This window comes from Mus caroli, chromosome 6 (genome assembly GCF_900094665.2).
Source record: "Mus caroli chromosome 6, CAROLI_EIJ_v1.1, whole genome shotgun sequence".
Lineage (NCBI taxonomy): Eukaryota > Metazoa > Chordata > Mammalia > Rodentia > Muridae > Mus > Mus caroli.
Window position 1 is genome coordinate 24,198,333 of NC_034575.1, and position 15,298 is coordinate 24,213,630.

General features: G+C 40.3%; 1 protein-coding gene across 2 annotated transcripts in view; it reads left to right on the forward strand.

Annotated features, from left to right (window-relative positions):
* The window catches only part of Calu (calumenin), a 28,274-nt gene that overhangs the window by 1,734 nt on the left and 11,242 nt on the right, over nt 1-15,298 (forward strand). The window contains exons 2-3 of one of the 2 annotated variants that reach the window (XM_021164741.1): nt 6,641-6,867; nt 11,679-11,872. In XM_021164741.1, the coding sequence (XP_021020400.1) occupies nt 6,647-6,867; nt 11,679-11,872 (415 nt within the window). In that variant the 5' untranslated portion in view covers nt 6,641-6,646. Of the gene's footprint in view, nt 1-6,640; nt 6,868-11,678; nt 11,873-11,944; nt 12,139-15,298 lie in introns of both variants that reach the window. The other variant, XM_021164742.1, reaches the window with a different exon arrangement.

Consider the following 15,298-nt stretch of genomic DNA (forward strand, 5'->3'; position numbering starts at 1 on the left):
AAAAAAAAAAAAAAAAAAGGATCCTGGATTCTTTCTATATAAACTTGTTTTTTCTCCCTGTGGCTTTGATGTTGTTTTGCATGTGAGAAAGTCTCACTGGATATCCTTGGCTGACCTGGAACTCATTATATAGAGCAGACTGGCCTCAAACTCACAGGAGATCAGCCCATCTCTACCTCCTATATACTGAGAAGATTAAAGGAATGCACCACCACACCCAGCTTTTCTATGAACTTTAAATATAAATGCCGTTAGGCTGTAACACATTAGAATTAAACAGATGAAATAACATTTATTTATGGGGACAGGTAAGCCCTACCTTGGCATGCTTGTGGAAGTCAGAGAGATGGTTCGTGAAAGTTCATTCTCACATTCCACCATATAGATTCTTGGGTCCAACTCAAGTTGTTGAGTTTGGTGGCAAATGCCTTTACTGGCTGAACCATCTTGCAAGCCCCTAAAATACATATTTGCCTATACCTGGCTTTTGGCCAGATCCAGTAATAAAATTGGAAGTTGGAAAGCACATCAAAGCCAAATTGCTGCCACTTATCCCCCAATTGATCCAATAAAATGTGTTGGTTTCTAAAAAGTAGAAGACTTTACCTTAGGAGCTATAGAGAGACATTTTTTTTTTATGTACATGAGTACACTGTAGCTGCCTTCAGATATACCAGAAGAGGGCATTGGATCCCATTACAGATGATTGTGAGACACCATGTGGTTGCTGGGAATTGAACTCAGGACCTTTGGAAGAGCAGCAGTCAGTGCTCTTAACTGCTGAGCCATCTCTCCAGCCCTAGGGAGATAATTTATTTAACTTATGTAGCAATTGTTTCAGAACTGCAGAATCTGGTGGGTGTGGTAGCTCGTGCCTGGAATGCTAGCATTTAGAAAGCCCACTTGGGAGAACTGACTTGAGGCAGAGGTCATTGAGCAGCACTTGGAGTTCTGGGCCACTATGAGCCTCAGTGAGACCCTCTGCCTCCACTCCACCCCACCCGCACAAACCCGGGAAAGGGAAATGTCTTAGCCACTGAGGGTGTTTGCTGCCAAGCTTGACAGCCTGGATTTCAGATTCAGGGCATAAATGGTGCAAGGTGAGAGTTGTTCTCTGAAGGCAGAGGCAGGTGGAGTTTGAGGCCAGCCTGGTCTACAAAGTGAGTTCCAGGATAGCCAGGCTATACAGAGAAACCCTGTCTCGAACCCCCCCCCCCCAAAAAAAAAAAAAAAAAAAAAAAAGAAAAGAAAGGAAAGGAAGGAAGGAAGAAAATCAGTGCAAACTTCTTCCAACTGGCGTTATCAACCATGGTAGCTAGGTCTTTTCATCCAAGATCTTGTTTGATTGCTTCCCCCCCCCCAAGATATTAAAATGATTTAGGCTTCTGACACTGAAGGAAGATTGGGCTAAAATAATTACACATTCTCTTATGCATATTAAACATACATATACAGCAGAATCCAATACTAGACACCAAAGCTTTTTTATCCCTGATGTTTTGCTAGAATAAGTTGGCCAGTGAGTCATATACTAAAATTTCATCCCAGAGAACCTTTCCTACACACACAATTTCTAGAACCTTTTTCTTGTAGTTTTTTTTTTTCTTGAGGTGTTATTGTTTGAGATTTGTTTTTATTTTATATTTATGGGTATTTTGCCTGCATATGTCTGTGCACCATATATTGCAGTTCCTAAAGAGGACAGAAGAGGGCATGGTTTCTTCTGGAACTGGACTTCCAGATAGTTATTAGCCACCTTGTGGGTACTGAGAATGGAAGCCAGAGCCTCTGAAAGAGCAGTCAGTTCACTTAAACACTGGCCCATCCCTCCAGCCCCATAAGTAGGTTGATTGTATGGCTAGAGATTTTTAGTTTGTATTTAATTGCTTTGGTTGTAGGACTGATGATACTCAGCCCTCTTGTATTTCTTCCACTTGATTTATTAGAATGTATTGGTAAACTAGAGTTTACCAAATTGACTGCACTAGACAAGTGCGAAATGATTTGTCATCATCATGCCTTTCAAGACCTGGAGAATGATTTGACTTGTGTGTGACAGTCTATCAGTGGTTCTTCTACTAACGGCTGCACTTGAAGAATGCCAGTAACAAGGCCACCTTTATTTCTAGATTTTACATCCCAAGTCTCAGTGTAGTTAAGATAATGCTATCAAGTTATTACCCTTGATTTCCATTAAATAAAGTAGACCTTTAAGCACAGAGTCCTCTGCTCCAGGCTGGAGAAGTGCCTTTCTGCTGGGTGTCCTAACTCAGAAAACTGGAATTTTACCACCACACCCATTTCTCCCACTTGCTAGCATTGAGCAATGGGTCTTTGATCAACCAGAGTCATTGTGGAATCTCTTAGAATCAATATTTCTGAAGGGACGAATTTAATATAGCGTCTAAGTTGTCAGAAAGGATGGGTGAGGTCAAGGAAACTTTTTTTTTTTTGAAACAGGGTGTATATAGTCACCTATATGAAATGTAACACTTCCAATCATGTCTTAGTTTCTACTAACCACATTTTAAATGTTTATTAGTCCATGTAGCAAGTGGTCACCATACTAGCTAGACCTTTTGGGTTTGTTTCAGGGCTTAATCTTAGCCAAAGCCCAGGCTTGCCTAGAGGGTATGATTTAACTGGTTTTTTTGTTGTTGTTGTTGTTTGGTTGGTTGGGTTTTTTTGTTGTTGTTTGTTTTTTGTTTTTTGTAACTCTGGCCCTTTCCACCTCCTTGTTCCTTTTGAGGCAGGCTCATTGACTGAACCTGCAGAAACCCCACCCATTCTCCTGTCTTCACTTCCCACAGTGCTGGGCTTTTGAGATGGTAGAGATTTTAGCTCAGGCCCACATGCTGACCCTGCAGGCATCCTTGCCCGCTAAGCCATCTTCCTTATAGAACTTTTAACAAACAAACAAACATTATTCGGAGTACAAGTTTCTTGTCTATTGCCGAGAAGACTGGGTAGGGCCCTTGGCTTTGCCAGTTGGCTGGTCCTGGTTAGGAGCTTTATTTAGTGATAAGACAGAAAACCAGATTTCAAAGCGGCTACAGATGGTGAGGAAACAGAATCCGGCAGCTGTACAGAGAATGTGGGTGAAGATAAGCCTGAAGTCATGGCTGTCTGGGGAAAGACTGGTTAGTGTTTGGGAAAGTCAGAAGAGAGTGTCATATTCCTTGGGATTGGAGTTACAGACCAAGGTAGCCACCCTGTGGGTACCGAGGATGAAACCTTCCTCCTCTAGAAGAGCAGCAAGTGCTCTTAACTCCAGTCTTTCCTTGTTCTTTTAGGGTTGGTTGGTTGGTTTGGGGTTTTCAATTTGTTTGGGGGTTTTGTTTGTTTTTGGTTTGGGTTTTTGTTGTTTGGTTTGTTTTGGTTTTTTGTTGTTGTTTGTTTTTTTGAGACTGGGTAGCCCTGGCTATCTTGGAATTCACTATATAGACCATGCTAGCCTCAAACTCTCAGAGATCCTCTTCTCTCTGCCTCCCCAGTGCTAGGATTTAAAGCATGTGCACCATGCCTGGCCACTTCTTTTATTTTTAAGGACTTTTATATAAGCATGGTCACCATTGGCTGTGCTAAACATTTTCTTAGTTTTTGTAATCCAGGGGGGACTCTATAAAGCCAAATTAATGGTTTAAATTCATTAAGCTACTATTTGAGGATGGGGGAAAATGGACATATTGAGGCTTATAATACATTGACATTTAGTTTCCACATCCCTAACACAGCTCTCTTCCTTTGTTCTCTTCCCAAAACTTTGAAGCAGATCCAGATAGAGGTGTTTTGGGGGTGCAATTTGATTAACAGCTTCTCAATTAAATGCTTTGCTGAGAGAATTTTCTGGTTGGATAAGTATTTGCATATACATGTGAATGCTTAGACTAGTTAGTTTCACTAGTGATGTCCCTAGGAAAGGAAAACCATTTGTTGCTGAGGTTTAATCTTTAGATTTGGACAGAATGGGCTGGAGAGATGGCTCCGTGGTTAAGAGCACTGACTGCTCTTCCAGAGGTCCTGAGTTCAATTCCCAGCAACTACTTGGTGGCTCACAACCATCTGTAGTAAGATCTGATGCCCTCTTCTGATGTGTTTGAAGACAGCTACAGTGTATTTATATATAATAAATAAATAGATCCTAAAAAAAAGATTAGGGCAGAGTGATAGATTTAGCCTTCAGAAGATGTAGTGACCCTGACTACTGTAACTTGCGGATGTAGTAACAAATTGCAACAAACCAAGTGGTAGTTTGGTTTTGTTTTAATTACTACTTGTGTGAGTAATATGGGTATGAACTTGTGCAGGTCAGAGGACAGCTTCGTGTGGAGTCAGTTCTTTCTCTCACCTTAAAGTGGGTTCTGGGGATCAGATTCCAGGCTTTAAACAAGAGTCACTTACAAGATGGCTCAGCGGGTAAGAGCACTGACTGCTCTTCCAAAGGTCCTAAGTTCAAATCCCAGCAACCACATGGTGGCTCACAACCACCCATAATAAGATCTAAAGCCTTCTTCTGGTGCATCTGAAGAGAGCTACAGTGTACCTGTTTATAATAATAAATCTTTAAAAAAGAAAAAAAAAAAGAGGCACTTTACCCTTGAGCCATCTCACCTGTCCCTGACTGGTTTTTTTAAACTGAAATTTATATCCTCTGGCAGTTGAGAAGGCTAAAAGTTCGGCACAGATATTGGTCGGGCCATCTTCTCTTTGAAAGGTCTTCCCTTTCTCCTCAAGTCCGGTAGCTGTCAACAGTGTTTGGCAGTCCCTGGCTCACACATGTATCACTTCAATCTCTGCCTGTCACAGCACAGCCTTCTAATTCTGCGTCCAGATTTCCTGTTTTGTAGGACACCCATCTTTGGACCCGCACTAAAGAGTATGACTTCATTTTATCTTGATTACATCTACAAGGACTATATTTCCAAATAAAGGCACATTCAGAGATACCAGGGATTAGGCATAATAGAGGAAGAATAAGAAGTATTGTGAAATTGCTAAAAAAAACTTATGTTCCCTGATAGAATGGGAGCAGACATTCAGCATTTCCACAATGAAAAGATTAATTAAAATATGAAAGCTCAGGGCTGGAGAGATGACTCAGTGGTTAAAAGCCCTGACTGTTCTTCCAGAGGTCCTGGGTTCAATTCCCAGCAACCACATGACAACTCACACTGTCTTTAACTCTAGTTCCAGGGGACCCCACACCCACACACAGACATGCATGCAAGCAGAATACCAATGCATATGTTAGATGTATAATAAATGTAATAAAAAGTATGAAAGCCCAGGAAAATTATTCCTTTTGTTTAATGTTAAGATTTTGCTGTTGGGCTGGTGAGATGGCTCAGCGGGTAAGAGCACCCGACTGCTCTTCTGAAGGTCCAGAGTTCAAATCCCAGCAACCACATGGTGGCTCACAACCATCCGTAACGAGATCTGGCGCCCTCTTCTTCTGGAGTGTCTGAAGACAGCTACAGTGTACTTACATATAAAAAATAAATAAATCTTTAAAAAAAAAAAAAAAAGATTTTGCTGTTGTTCCTTGAGACTTTAGCCTCTCTAGTAATAGTATAAGTTATTTATAAAGTATATGAAATTGGTTTTTGTTATTTTTATTTTGTCTTGGTTTTCAAGACAGGGTTTCTCTGTGTTACAGCCCTGGCTGTCTTGGAACTCACTCTGTAGACCAGGTTGGCCTGAACTCACAGAGATCCACCTGCCTCTGCCTCCCAAATGCTAAGTTAAAGGCATTTGCTACCATGCCTGGCATGAAACAGGTTTTTAACTGTTAACACAGAGACTTTGTCTCTGGGATTTACCCATTTTTCAGTAGTGTTCCAGCCTTGTGCTTATTAGATTCACCTGTGATTATGATCTGAGAATCAGGTGGGGATGGGAGTTGGGGGGTCAGGTCTGTGTTCATGGCAACACACAGACACATGTAACACATAGCCCGGGAATCTGAACTTTGTATAGTGCCTGGGGTCCTTGTGCCTGAGCAGGTCTGGGAGCTGCAACTGTGCAGATAGATAATGTTGTTGTTACTTGTGAATGGACATTCAGATGGGTTGGTGACTCAAGATTAGGCTATATGAGAGACCTGGTGCTATGGGGCAAGGCAGCCACTGTGAATGTGAGTGGTTCCTGCTCCAGTGGTTCTGAGTCACCAGAGAAGCTTTGGAAGCCACCAAAGCCTGGATTCAACTGGAGAGATTCTGGAGGGGTGGGACTCTTAACTCTTCTAGGTGATATTCTAATATTCAGCTGTTTGAAGACCAGATCACTGACAAAAGTACAAAANCAAAGGGCCTACATCTTGTCCTTTCAGTTTTGTTGGCATTTTGAATACAAAGATCAAATTTTTTTAGTGTTCCTTGAAGAAAAACACTAAAGTTGTTATTTGAACTATAACTTTGTAATTAGCCCAGAGTCGTAAAGGAAACAGTCCCTCTACAGTAACTGGAGGTCTGATGACCTACTGTGCTTACCTTATGGATTCAGTAATGTACTTGGGTAACATAAAAGACTTAGATATAAAGACATCAAGTTAATAATTTAATGGAGACATTTTTTGGTTTCTTCCATGTTATCAGGCATACTGCGTTCTTCGTTAACTACCTCTCCTTTTCCTTTATGGTAGGTTATCATGGACCTGCGTCAGTTTCTTATGTGCCTGTCCCTGTGCACAGCCTTTGCTTTGAGCAAGCCTACAGAAAAGAAGGACCGAGTACACCATGAGCCTCAGCTCAGCGATAAAGTTCACAATGATGCTCAGAATTTTGACTATGACCATGATGCCTTCTTGGGTGCAGAAGAGGCAAAGAGTTTTGATCAGCTGACACCAGAAGAGAGCAAGGAAAGGCTTGGGTAAGATGTCTGTTCTTGACCAAGGAAGGGGTCCAGAGGGTTGAGAAACATCAAAAAACTTTTTTTTTTCTTTTCCTTTCTGGTTCAGTCACTAATAAATCTGTGCCGAGCTCTGTCTTCTGAGTACTAACAACAGAATTGCCGCCACTAAAATCTAATAAAATTCCTGCTTTCATAGACTTCTCCACTGAATAACAATTGCACCTCATTCTTCTACAAAGCAAAATTATCTTCATAAAAGTACCCAGTGGGGCACATACTGCTCTTTCATAGGACCCAGATTCACTATCTAGCGCTCAAGTCAAGAGTTACCCATCCATCTGTAACTCAAGTTTTAGGTTATCTGATGCCTTCTAGACTCTAAGGACACCTGCACTCAGGTGCAAATGACAACACAGACACACATGTACACATAATTTTAAAATAATAATATATTTTCCCTAAAGTACCAGTAGTACTATATCCAGTTTAAGCTTATCATCTTAATTCCAGAACATTATATGGCAGTTCTTAGTGCTGCTGCTGCTGCTGCTGCTGCTAATTTGGAAAAACCTTCTGTAACTTATTCATTGAGCCCAGGCCAAGTAATGTTTAAGTACCTAATAAACTAAAAATTGGATTTCTGTAAGGTTGGTGTTCTTTAATAAAAGTCAAGCCAACCATTTTAACAGGGGTGTCCAACCTTTTGACGATGTTGTCTTCTACAACAAAGCTAAGGTTGGGAGGATACTTAATGGAGGTGCACTTTCCTGTACTCGATCCCAGTACCTAAGAAAACAAAACAGTAACAAGTAAAGACACAAAGGACTTACCAAACAAGGCCTTATTTTCAGAATCGGAATGGTTTTCAGTGACCCTGTCCCAGTCAAGTTTTGGGGACCTAAGTAGTTTCTTACCTAAAGACTCACTAGAGGGGCTGGAGAGATGGCTCAGTCCCCAGCACTCCTACTGCAGCTCAAAACCATCTGTAACTTGAATTCCAGGGGCTTCCGTCCATGTGCCCTTCTGGCCCCCGTGGGTGCTGCATATGTGTGGTGCACAGATAACACCTGCAGGTGAAACACATTCTCACATAACTTTTTCTCTCCTTCTTAAACCTACACTTAGTAGAATCCTACCTCACTGTTTCTGGAGTTCTAAACATGTCTTTTTTTGGCTCTTTCAAAACTCTGATTTTTAAGAAAATGCAGGTCGATTCTGTGAAAATATTCTCCTGAATGAGATCATTGTTTGGCTTTCTACACTATTTTCAAGAGATTTGTGTCGCAGTGGTGCTACACTGCTACTCTTTGCCATTGCGTGTAATGCTGTAATTATAAGATACTATTTTAAAGTTTACTTTGATGGAAACTTAAACATCAATTTATTCTTTGTGTTACTGAAACTGTAGCTAAAGTGTATACTGTTTTATTCTAAGCACTGATGTAGTTAGTAAAATGATTTTGCTCTGTAGAATGAACTGAACAGAAACATACATCAGAAAGGCCAATTTTCTGTTAGGTTGCTTCTCTGTTTTTGAGAAATTGCTTGCTTTTAGCTTTAAGCTTCTAACTGTGCTAACATTTTAGGCTGAAAAGAGCAGTAGATGAAGGTGCTCTCAGGCCTATATGTTATACCTATTAATATTCTATATGCCCAGCCTACATTTTGGTCTGAACTGCAGAATTACTCTTTTTTTTTTTTTTAATTTATTATATGTAAGTACACTGTAGCTATTTTCAGACACTCCAGAAGAGGGAGCCAGATCTCATTATGGGTGGTTGTGAGCCACCATGTGGTTGCTGGGATTTGAACTCCGGACCTTCCAAAGAGCAGTCGGGTGCTCTTACCCACTGAGCCATCTCACCAGCCCAGAATTACTCTTAAACAATGAAGGGTGGCCTTTAGGTTTGGAGTCACTTAGCGTATTTAGGGCTTAGTGAGCCTTCTCTGGCTTTGCAGGTGGTAGAGTAGCTTTGCTAGCAGTTTTCAGTAGAGAAAGTGTTCATTTTTATCAGTAACTATCAAAAGTTCTGCACATTGAGCAGGCTGTATACTATTAGAAAAACCTGATGAAGCCATGTTTTTAATACAATTTATAAATGAAGTAAATTGTTTGTTTTTCCCAAATTTTAGAGATAGTGACAGACATCCTTCATTGATGCAATGAGTACCTTGGAAGCAAGAATCTTAGGTGAAGCCAGGGCAGCACACACTGGTACTTGGGGAGGCTAAGGAAAAAGGATTGCTAGTTCAATCCTGGATTACATAGTGTGATTCTCTTCCCCCAAGAGAAAAGAATCCCAGATATTCTACTGTGGCATTTTAAAACATTGATTTGGTAGCTAACTGTTCATCAAAAATTGTAAATCACAGAGTCACCCCTTCCCCCCGTCATTCTATAATAGTAATTATTAAGGAGAAAATCATTGTTTATATATCATTACAAAATCAAAACTATTTTTGAAATATTTAATAAGCATTTTCAGGACAAGTTTGGTACATAATTTTCAGTATGTTTTTCTTTTAATGTTGACAAGTAGAACTTTTTTGTGCTTGTATTAGCTTGGGTTTTTTGGCCTTTTGAGATAAGATCTCACTGCATGGAGCAAGATGGCCTCCTCCTTGGCGCTATTTGTCCACTTTTGCCTCCCAGTTCTAAGATTACAGGGCATATCTCCTGGGTGCTAGGATTTTTCTTTCTTTTATTTGTTTGTTTTTGTTTTTTTGAGACAGGGTCTCATTGTATAGCCTGGCTGGTCTGGAACTCAAAGACTCACCTGTCTCTGCCACCCTGAGTTTAAAGGAATGTTCCAGCATGCTTACTTAGCTCAGTGCTAGAATTTTTAGACGCGTGCTATTATATCAGCTTTTTTCTACTTTGTTTTATTTAAAAGGTGAAATGGTATTATGATCTCCATGATGCTAGGTGAACCAACTGAGCTACAGTCCCTTTAGATCTACTTTATGTGCATGAGTGTCTTGCCGGCATATATATGTGTGCACCATAGGTATGCCTGTGTCTGTAGAGGTCAGAAGAAAGCATCCGATCCCTGGGACTGGAGCTACAGATGGCTGTGAGCCATGATGTGGGTTTTGGGAACTGAGCCTGCAGCCTCTGTGCTTACCACTGAGCCATCTCTCCAACCCTTACTTTCTCTCAGAAGGTTGTTTGTGTATACACATACAACAGGCTATATGTGGCTTGTGAAGTAAAAATATTTACTCTTTCCAAAAAGGGTTTGCCAACCCCTGGATTAACCCATTTGGTGTGTTTATATGAAACAGAATGCTGCTCGGCCTTAACCTTTGTTAAGAGACGCTCATCCTGAACAGTCATATGCCTGTTTTATCTGGGCAGTCCTTCAGGATACTTATTTATAATACCTTAAAAATATCTTCTGGGGTTGGAAGGGGTTCTGATACTTCACCCATGTTTTTTTCTTAGTAGTGGTGCCATTGGTAGCAAGTACCATATAGATAATGCAGAAGTTTTCTTAATCTGCTGATGTTATTAAAATTCTCTGATAAAATTTACCCTGTGTCCATGCAGGTGGGGGGAGTGTTTAGGCGATGCCATCTTGCTACATTCCCTTTTCTGTCAGTGCTGTAGGGCTGAGGTTAGAAGAGCGCACATTGTTGAGGGAGAGTGCTAGCTAGAGTGTAGTTAGGTAAGGGAGCTAAGGTTATATCAGTATGAATCTGTCCTAGGTTATAGTCTTGCTAGGAAGAACTCAGATTTATAATCACTTTCTTGTGCTCTAATCATGAGGCAAACAAGAGCTAAGAAAGTGCATTGGTTACCCACATGTACAGTTTCCCGTCAGGCATTGCTGATTGTTGACTTCCTGGAGGAGCTGATACAGTTTCCATTTTAAACTGCACTGCTTATTGTGTGACTCTGCGTAGACCGCCGAGCCCTCTATAAATAGGAAGTTACATCTTTGGAGTTTTTATATCATGAGCATTTACTTAGTGGTGCTAGAGGTCAAACTCAGGTCCTCACAGATGACAGGCAAGCACTCTACCCCTGAGCCGCACTCAAAGCACAGTGACTTACTTTTAAATCCTTAATTAAAATGACATATATAGAAGAAAGGTTATAAAGGAAGTAGATCCATTCTTTATTTAGCTTTGTTGCTTTGCTTTATAATCTGCTTACTAATAATCCTCTCAGCTTATTAACAGTCTTATACCCAGGAATGTATATTCTTTCCATATCATTTCTTCAGAGTACTGTTTTCATGGATGGAGATACATAACACACACACACACACCAATTTGATGTAACTCATAAAAGCTACTGTTATTTTGAAAATTAGTGCCTCTATATTTGTTTTTTTTTACAGTTATGCCATAAAATATCTGTAATCTGTGGATTTTTTTTGAGACAGGATCTTACAAGAGAGCTTTAAAAAAAGATATCTATATGTTTTAACAAAAATATAGCTCTTTTCTAAAAGCAACTAACTTTTTAAAGTCTAGTTTAGATATCTTAACTTCTAAGGAAGTCATTATAGTGCTTGTGATTGTTCACCAAGAGGTATACCTGCTCTAGTAAACATAGTGAAGAAAAACATAAAGATTTACATCATGCTTGATGCAAAAGTGAGAGCTGGTGGAGCAGGTGTTCAGATCAGACTCACCTAACTATAGAGAGAGGCTGGATCACTGGCCGTGATCTGTTCACCTTTTCCAGATGGCTTATTCAAGCCAGGAACAGGCCAACAAAGCGCACAGTATTCCATTGTAGACCTGGGCGACACTCCTGGCTATGTCCAGAGACCTGTGGTTTTTTAACCTCTTGCTGGATTTCTCTGCATTTTCTACAGAAAGATTGTAAGTAAAATAGATGACGACAAGGATGGGTTTGTCACTGTGGATGAACTCAAAGGCTGGATTAAGTTTGCACAAAAGCGCTGGATTCACGAGGATGTAGAGCGGCAATGGAAGGGGCACGACCTCAATGAGGATGGCCTCGTTTCCTGGGAGGAGTATAAAAATGCCACCTACGGCTACGTTTTAGGTAGGTCCCTACTATCTGGGGGAAAAAGCTTTGTGGACCTGGCCCTTGAAACACAACTGTTTTGTCTTGTAGAATGATTGTAGATAAAATAGACGCGGATAAAGATGGGTTTGTGACGGAGGGGGAGCTGAAATCCTGGATTAAGCACGCCCAGAAGAAATACATTTATGACAATGTTGAAAACCAGTGGCAGGAGTTTGATATGAATCAAGACGGCTTAATCTCCTGGGATGAGTACAGAAACGTGACTTATGGCACTTACTTGGGTAAGGGGCGAGACGTTAGGTTGGCCGAGACTGTGTGGTCTTGAGTCAAAGAAACAAATGGGTCAGACAGGAAAGAGGGGGCACTGCTGGACTTCAATAGTGTGACTCTGAGTTGACTCCCCTTTGGTTCATTGTTTTAAAATTTGTATATTATATGTTTTAAATTTTAATTTTGGCCCTCTGAAGTCTTGAGCACTGCAAATGTATTTGCCATTTTTTTCTATAAAGATATATATATATATACCTACCTACCTCTTTAGAGTAAGTTTCATGTAAAAGACTGTATTGGTCCAGCAGTGCAGAGCAAGAGGCCTTGCTTTGAGGTTTTTTTTTTTTTACCATGGCACTATTCAAATTTTGGGCCTGAAATTCAAATCAAATTAGATTCTTTTGTAACTGGTGAGAATACGAGGAAACTACTGGTAATGAATGAAACAAAACTCAAATAAGATACGTATCAGTATATTATGCTTACTGACGCTTACAATGAAAATCTCCCATTTGTTTTCTCTGGCACGTGAGTTTATATGAGCCTGCTTTGCCAATGCTTCAAGGCAGATGTTGCTTTGATTGCTTTGTTATTGATTTGGTAGCCTTTTTGTTGTGGGGGGCCACTGGTTAATAAGTTTTTCTTTGGCTTGGATGCTTTTCTGCTTGCCTGCTGCTGAACTCCAGGTGGCAGTCTTACTGAGCCAATGAGCAGGGCACTTGTATTAATCGAGACTCCTGCGTTGTAAATAGTTTCAACTTGAGACATGAATATATAAACGGTACCTTTTTTGTACTTTAATTCTAGAATTAGGCAAATTAGAATTTCAGGAAACTGAGTAACAAGGAGCGTGTAAAGGTCCATTTCCCTACCAGATAGCCAGCTGTCTATGTTAATTACAGGACCGAATGCATTTCTGGTGAAGAGACTTATTTCTGTATTGGGCCTGTTCTCATTCCTAAGACTAAAGTGGCAGTCTCTCGGGGCTTGACATTTAGCCAAGAACCAAACATACCCACCTAATTAAGAACATGTGTATTAAGAACCCAGCACAGATGGAGAGCATTCCATATTTCTTGCCCTCCGGCTGAAACCCAACACCCTTCTGAGTCAATCAGAATTAATTATAAATATGAAGCAAAGGATAGACTAGACTATCCGTGATCTCAACAAAATGGTTTGCTAATAAATCTATGCTCAGGCTTAGGTACTCTCTTGCTGTCCAGAATTCTGCTCCAACTGTGTATAATTATGTGCATACAAGTCTGTTGAGAGCTTTCTTGCATCACAGGGCTGATGATTCAATGCAGTGGGTATTTCTACAGCCTGAGACAAAGCACAAGGCGAGGCACTGGCTGAAGAAGTAATGTCTTTATAAGGCCTCTTTCCCAGGAGGGCTGTGGGGCAAACAAGTCGGCTTTAGAAAGTGCTGAGGAGTTTTGTGAGAATGTGTTATTGATTCAATTTGAGTTTGTGTATAAATCATCTCAGCTTTTAAAGGCTATTCAGTGATTCCACTTTCCACAAAAGGAGCGTTTGTACTGTATGCACTGTCTTTCTAATAAGTAAAATAAAAGATACCAAGATTGGCCAGAGGCTGTAAGCAAGGCCAGCAGGGACTGTAAACCGGTGCTTGAGAAAGTAGTGTGCCTTCCGTTTCTGTTCTTTTATAGGAGTGTGTTGCTGTCAGGCTACTTGACTCTAGTCTCCATGTTTTACTGCAAGGAAGGGGACAGAGGGCTCTTAAAAAGGAGGTCCAGTCTGAATGCATAAGTTGAGTTATATCACATAATTTTACTGAAACTGGTATTTGTTTTAAAACTACAACTTAGTATTTAAGAAAAATGTTACTTTCTTTCCATCCTCCATCCCTAACATATTATGGTTTTGAGTTTACATTATGCAGAGTCCCACGGCCTCGTGTGATTCAATACTAGCGCTCTTTACTAAATTTTTGACAATCAACAAAAGCCACTTAGTTTTCAGGATAGGACAGTTTTTTATTTGGGTTGTTTGTTTGTTTGTTTGTTTGTTTCTCCAATAACTTGGGTGTTTGCTTGTTGTAGGGGGAGTCTGTTTTGTTTTTTTGAGACAGGGTCTCACTATGTACCTTAGATGGCCTGGCACTTACTATATAGACCAGGCTGGCCTTGAACTCACAGAGATTTGCCTGCCTTTACCACATAGCCTCTGGAATGCTAGGGTGAAAGGCTTGAGTCACTATGCCATTTGTTTGTTTGTTTATTTCCTTGTTTAAGTGTGTTTAAAATACAGAAAGAGTGGCCTCTAATATCAAGTCAACATTATGGTATCATTGTTAAAAGAGGCCAGTGAGCTTTTTGATAAGTAGTACCATGCCTTTTTATTTAGCGTTTCAGGAGCAATAACTTCTTACCTTTAATGTGTATTCTCTACTTCTCAAACCATCTTCACACCTCTGAGATCCTTTATATGTTTTCAGTGTACAGAAATTAAATTTTAGTCTCCTAGATACTTCTGTGGAAACCAGCTGCTGCTTGTATAACTTAGATTGTATAACAGTTAGATTGTTCTATGTCCCACTTGGTTATATTTTGATTCTTTTTTTAAGTATGTATGTATGTGTGTGTGTTTCTGTGTATGGGTATGTGCCAGAGGAGGCCAGAAGAGGGTGTTGGATCCCCTGGAGCTGGAGTTACAGATAGTTATGAGCTGTCATGTGGGTGTTGGGAATTGAACCCAGGTCCTCTGGGAAAGTAACAAGAGCTCTTAACCACTGAGCCATATGTCTAGTTCCATATTTCAGTATTTATTTTCTAATAAAAGCTTGATCAAAGTATAATTGACACCTAAAATGTATCTATCATTTCCCAAAAATTTCTTGTGTCTTCACTTTCCCTCTGCCTTCGTTCCTAATCCATCATTGACCCGTAACTGCATCATCTTTGACTTACTTGTAATTTCCAGTACATTTTGGCGGGGGTGGTGTTAGTTGGACCATTCAAAATGGTGATGTTCTTTTTGCTTGAGTCTTAAGTGTCCTTAAAATGAAATGGGTCAAAAGACCTTTGGTACCTAGAGTCTTAGTGGAAGTTTAACATGTGATAAAATGGCAACAGCTGATAGTTACTGGGGGCCAGCTATATATACCAGGTGTTGCTCGAGTCTTTAGTTTGTTTGCTTCCCTCCCCT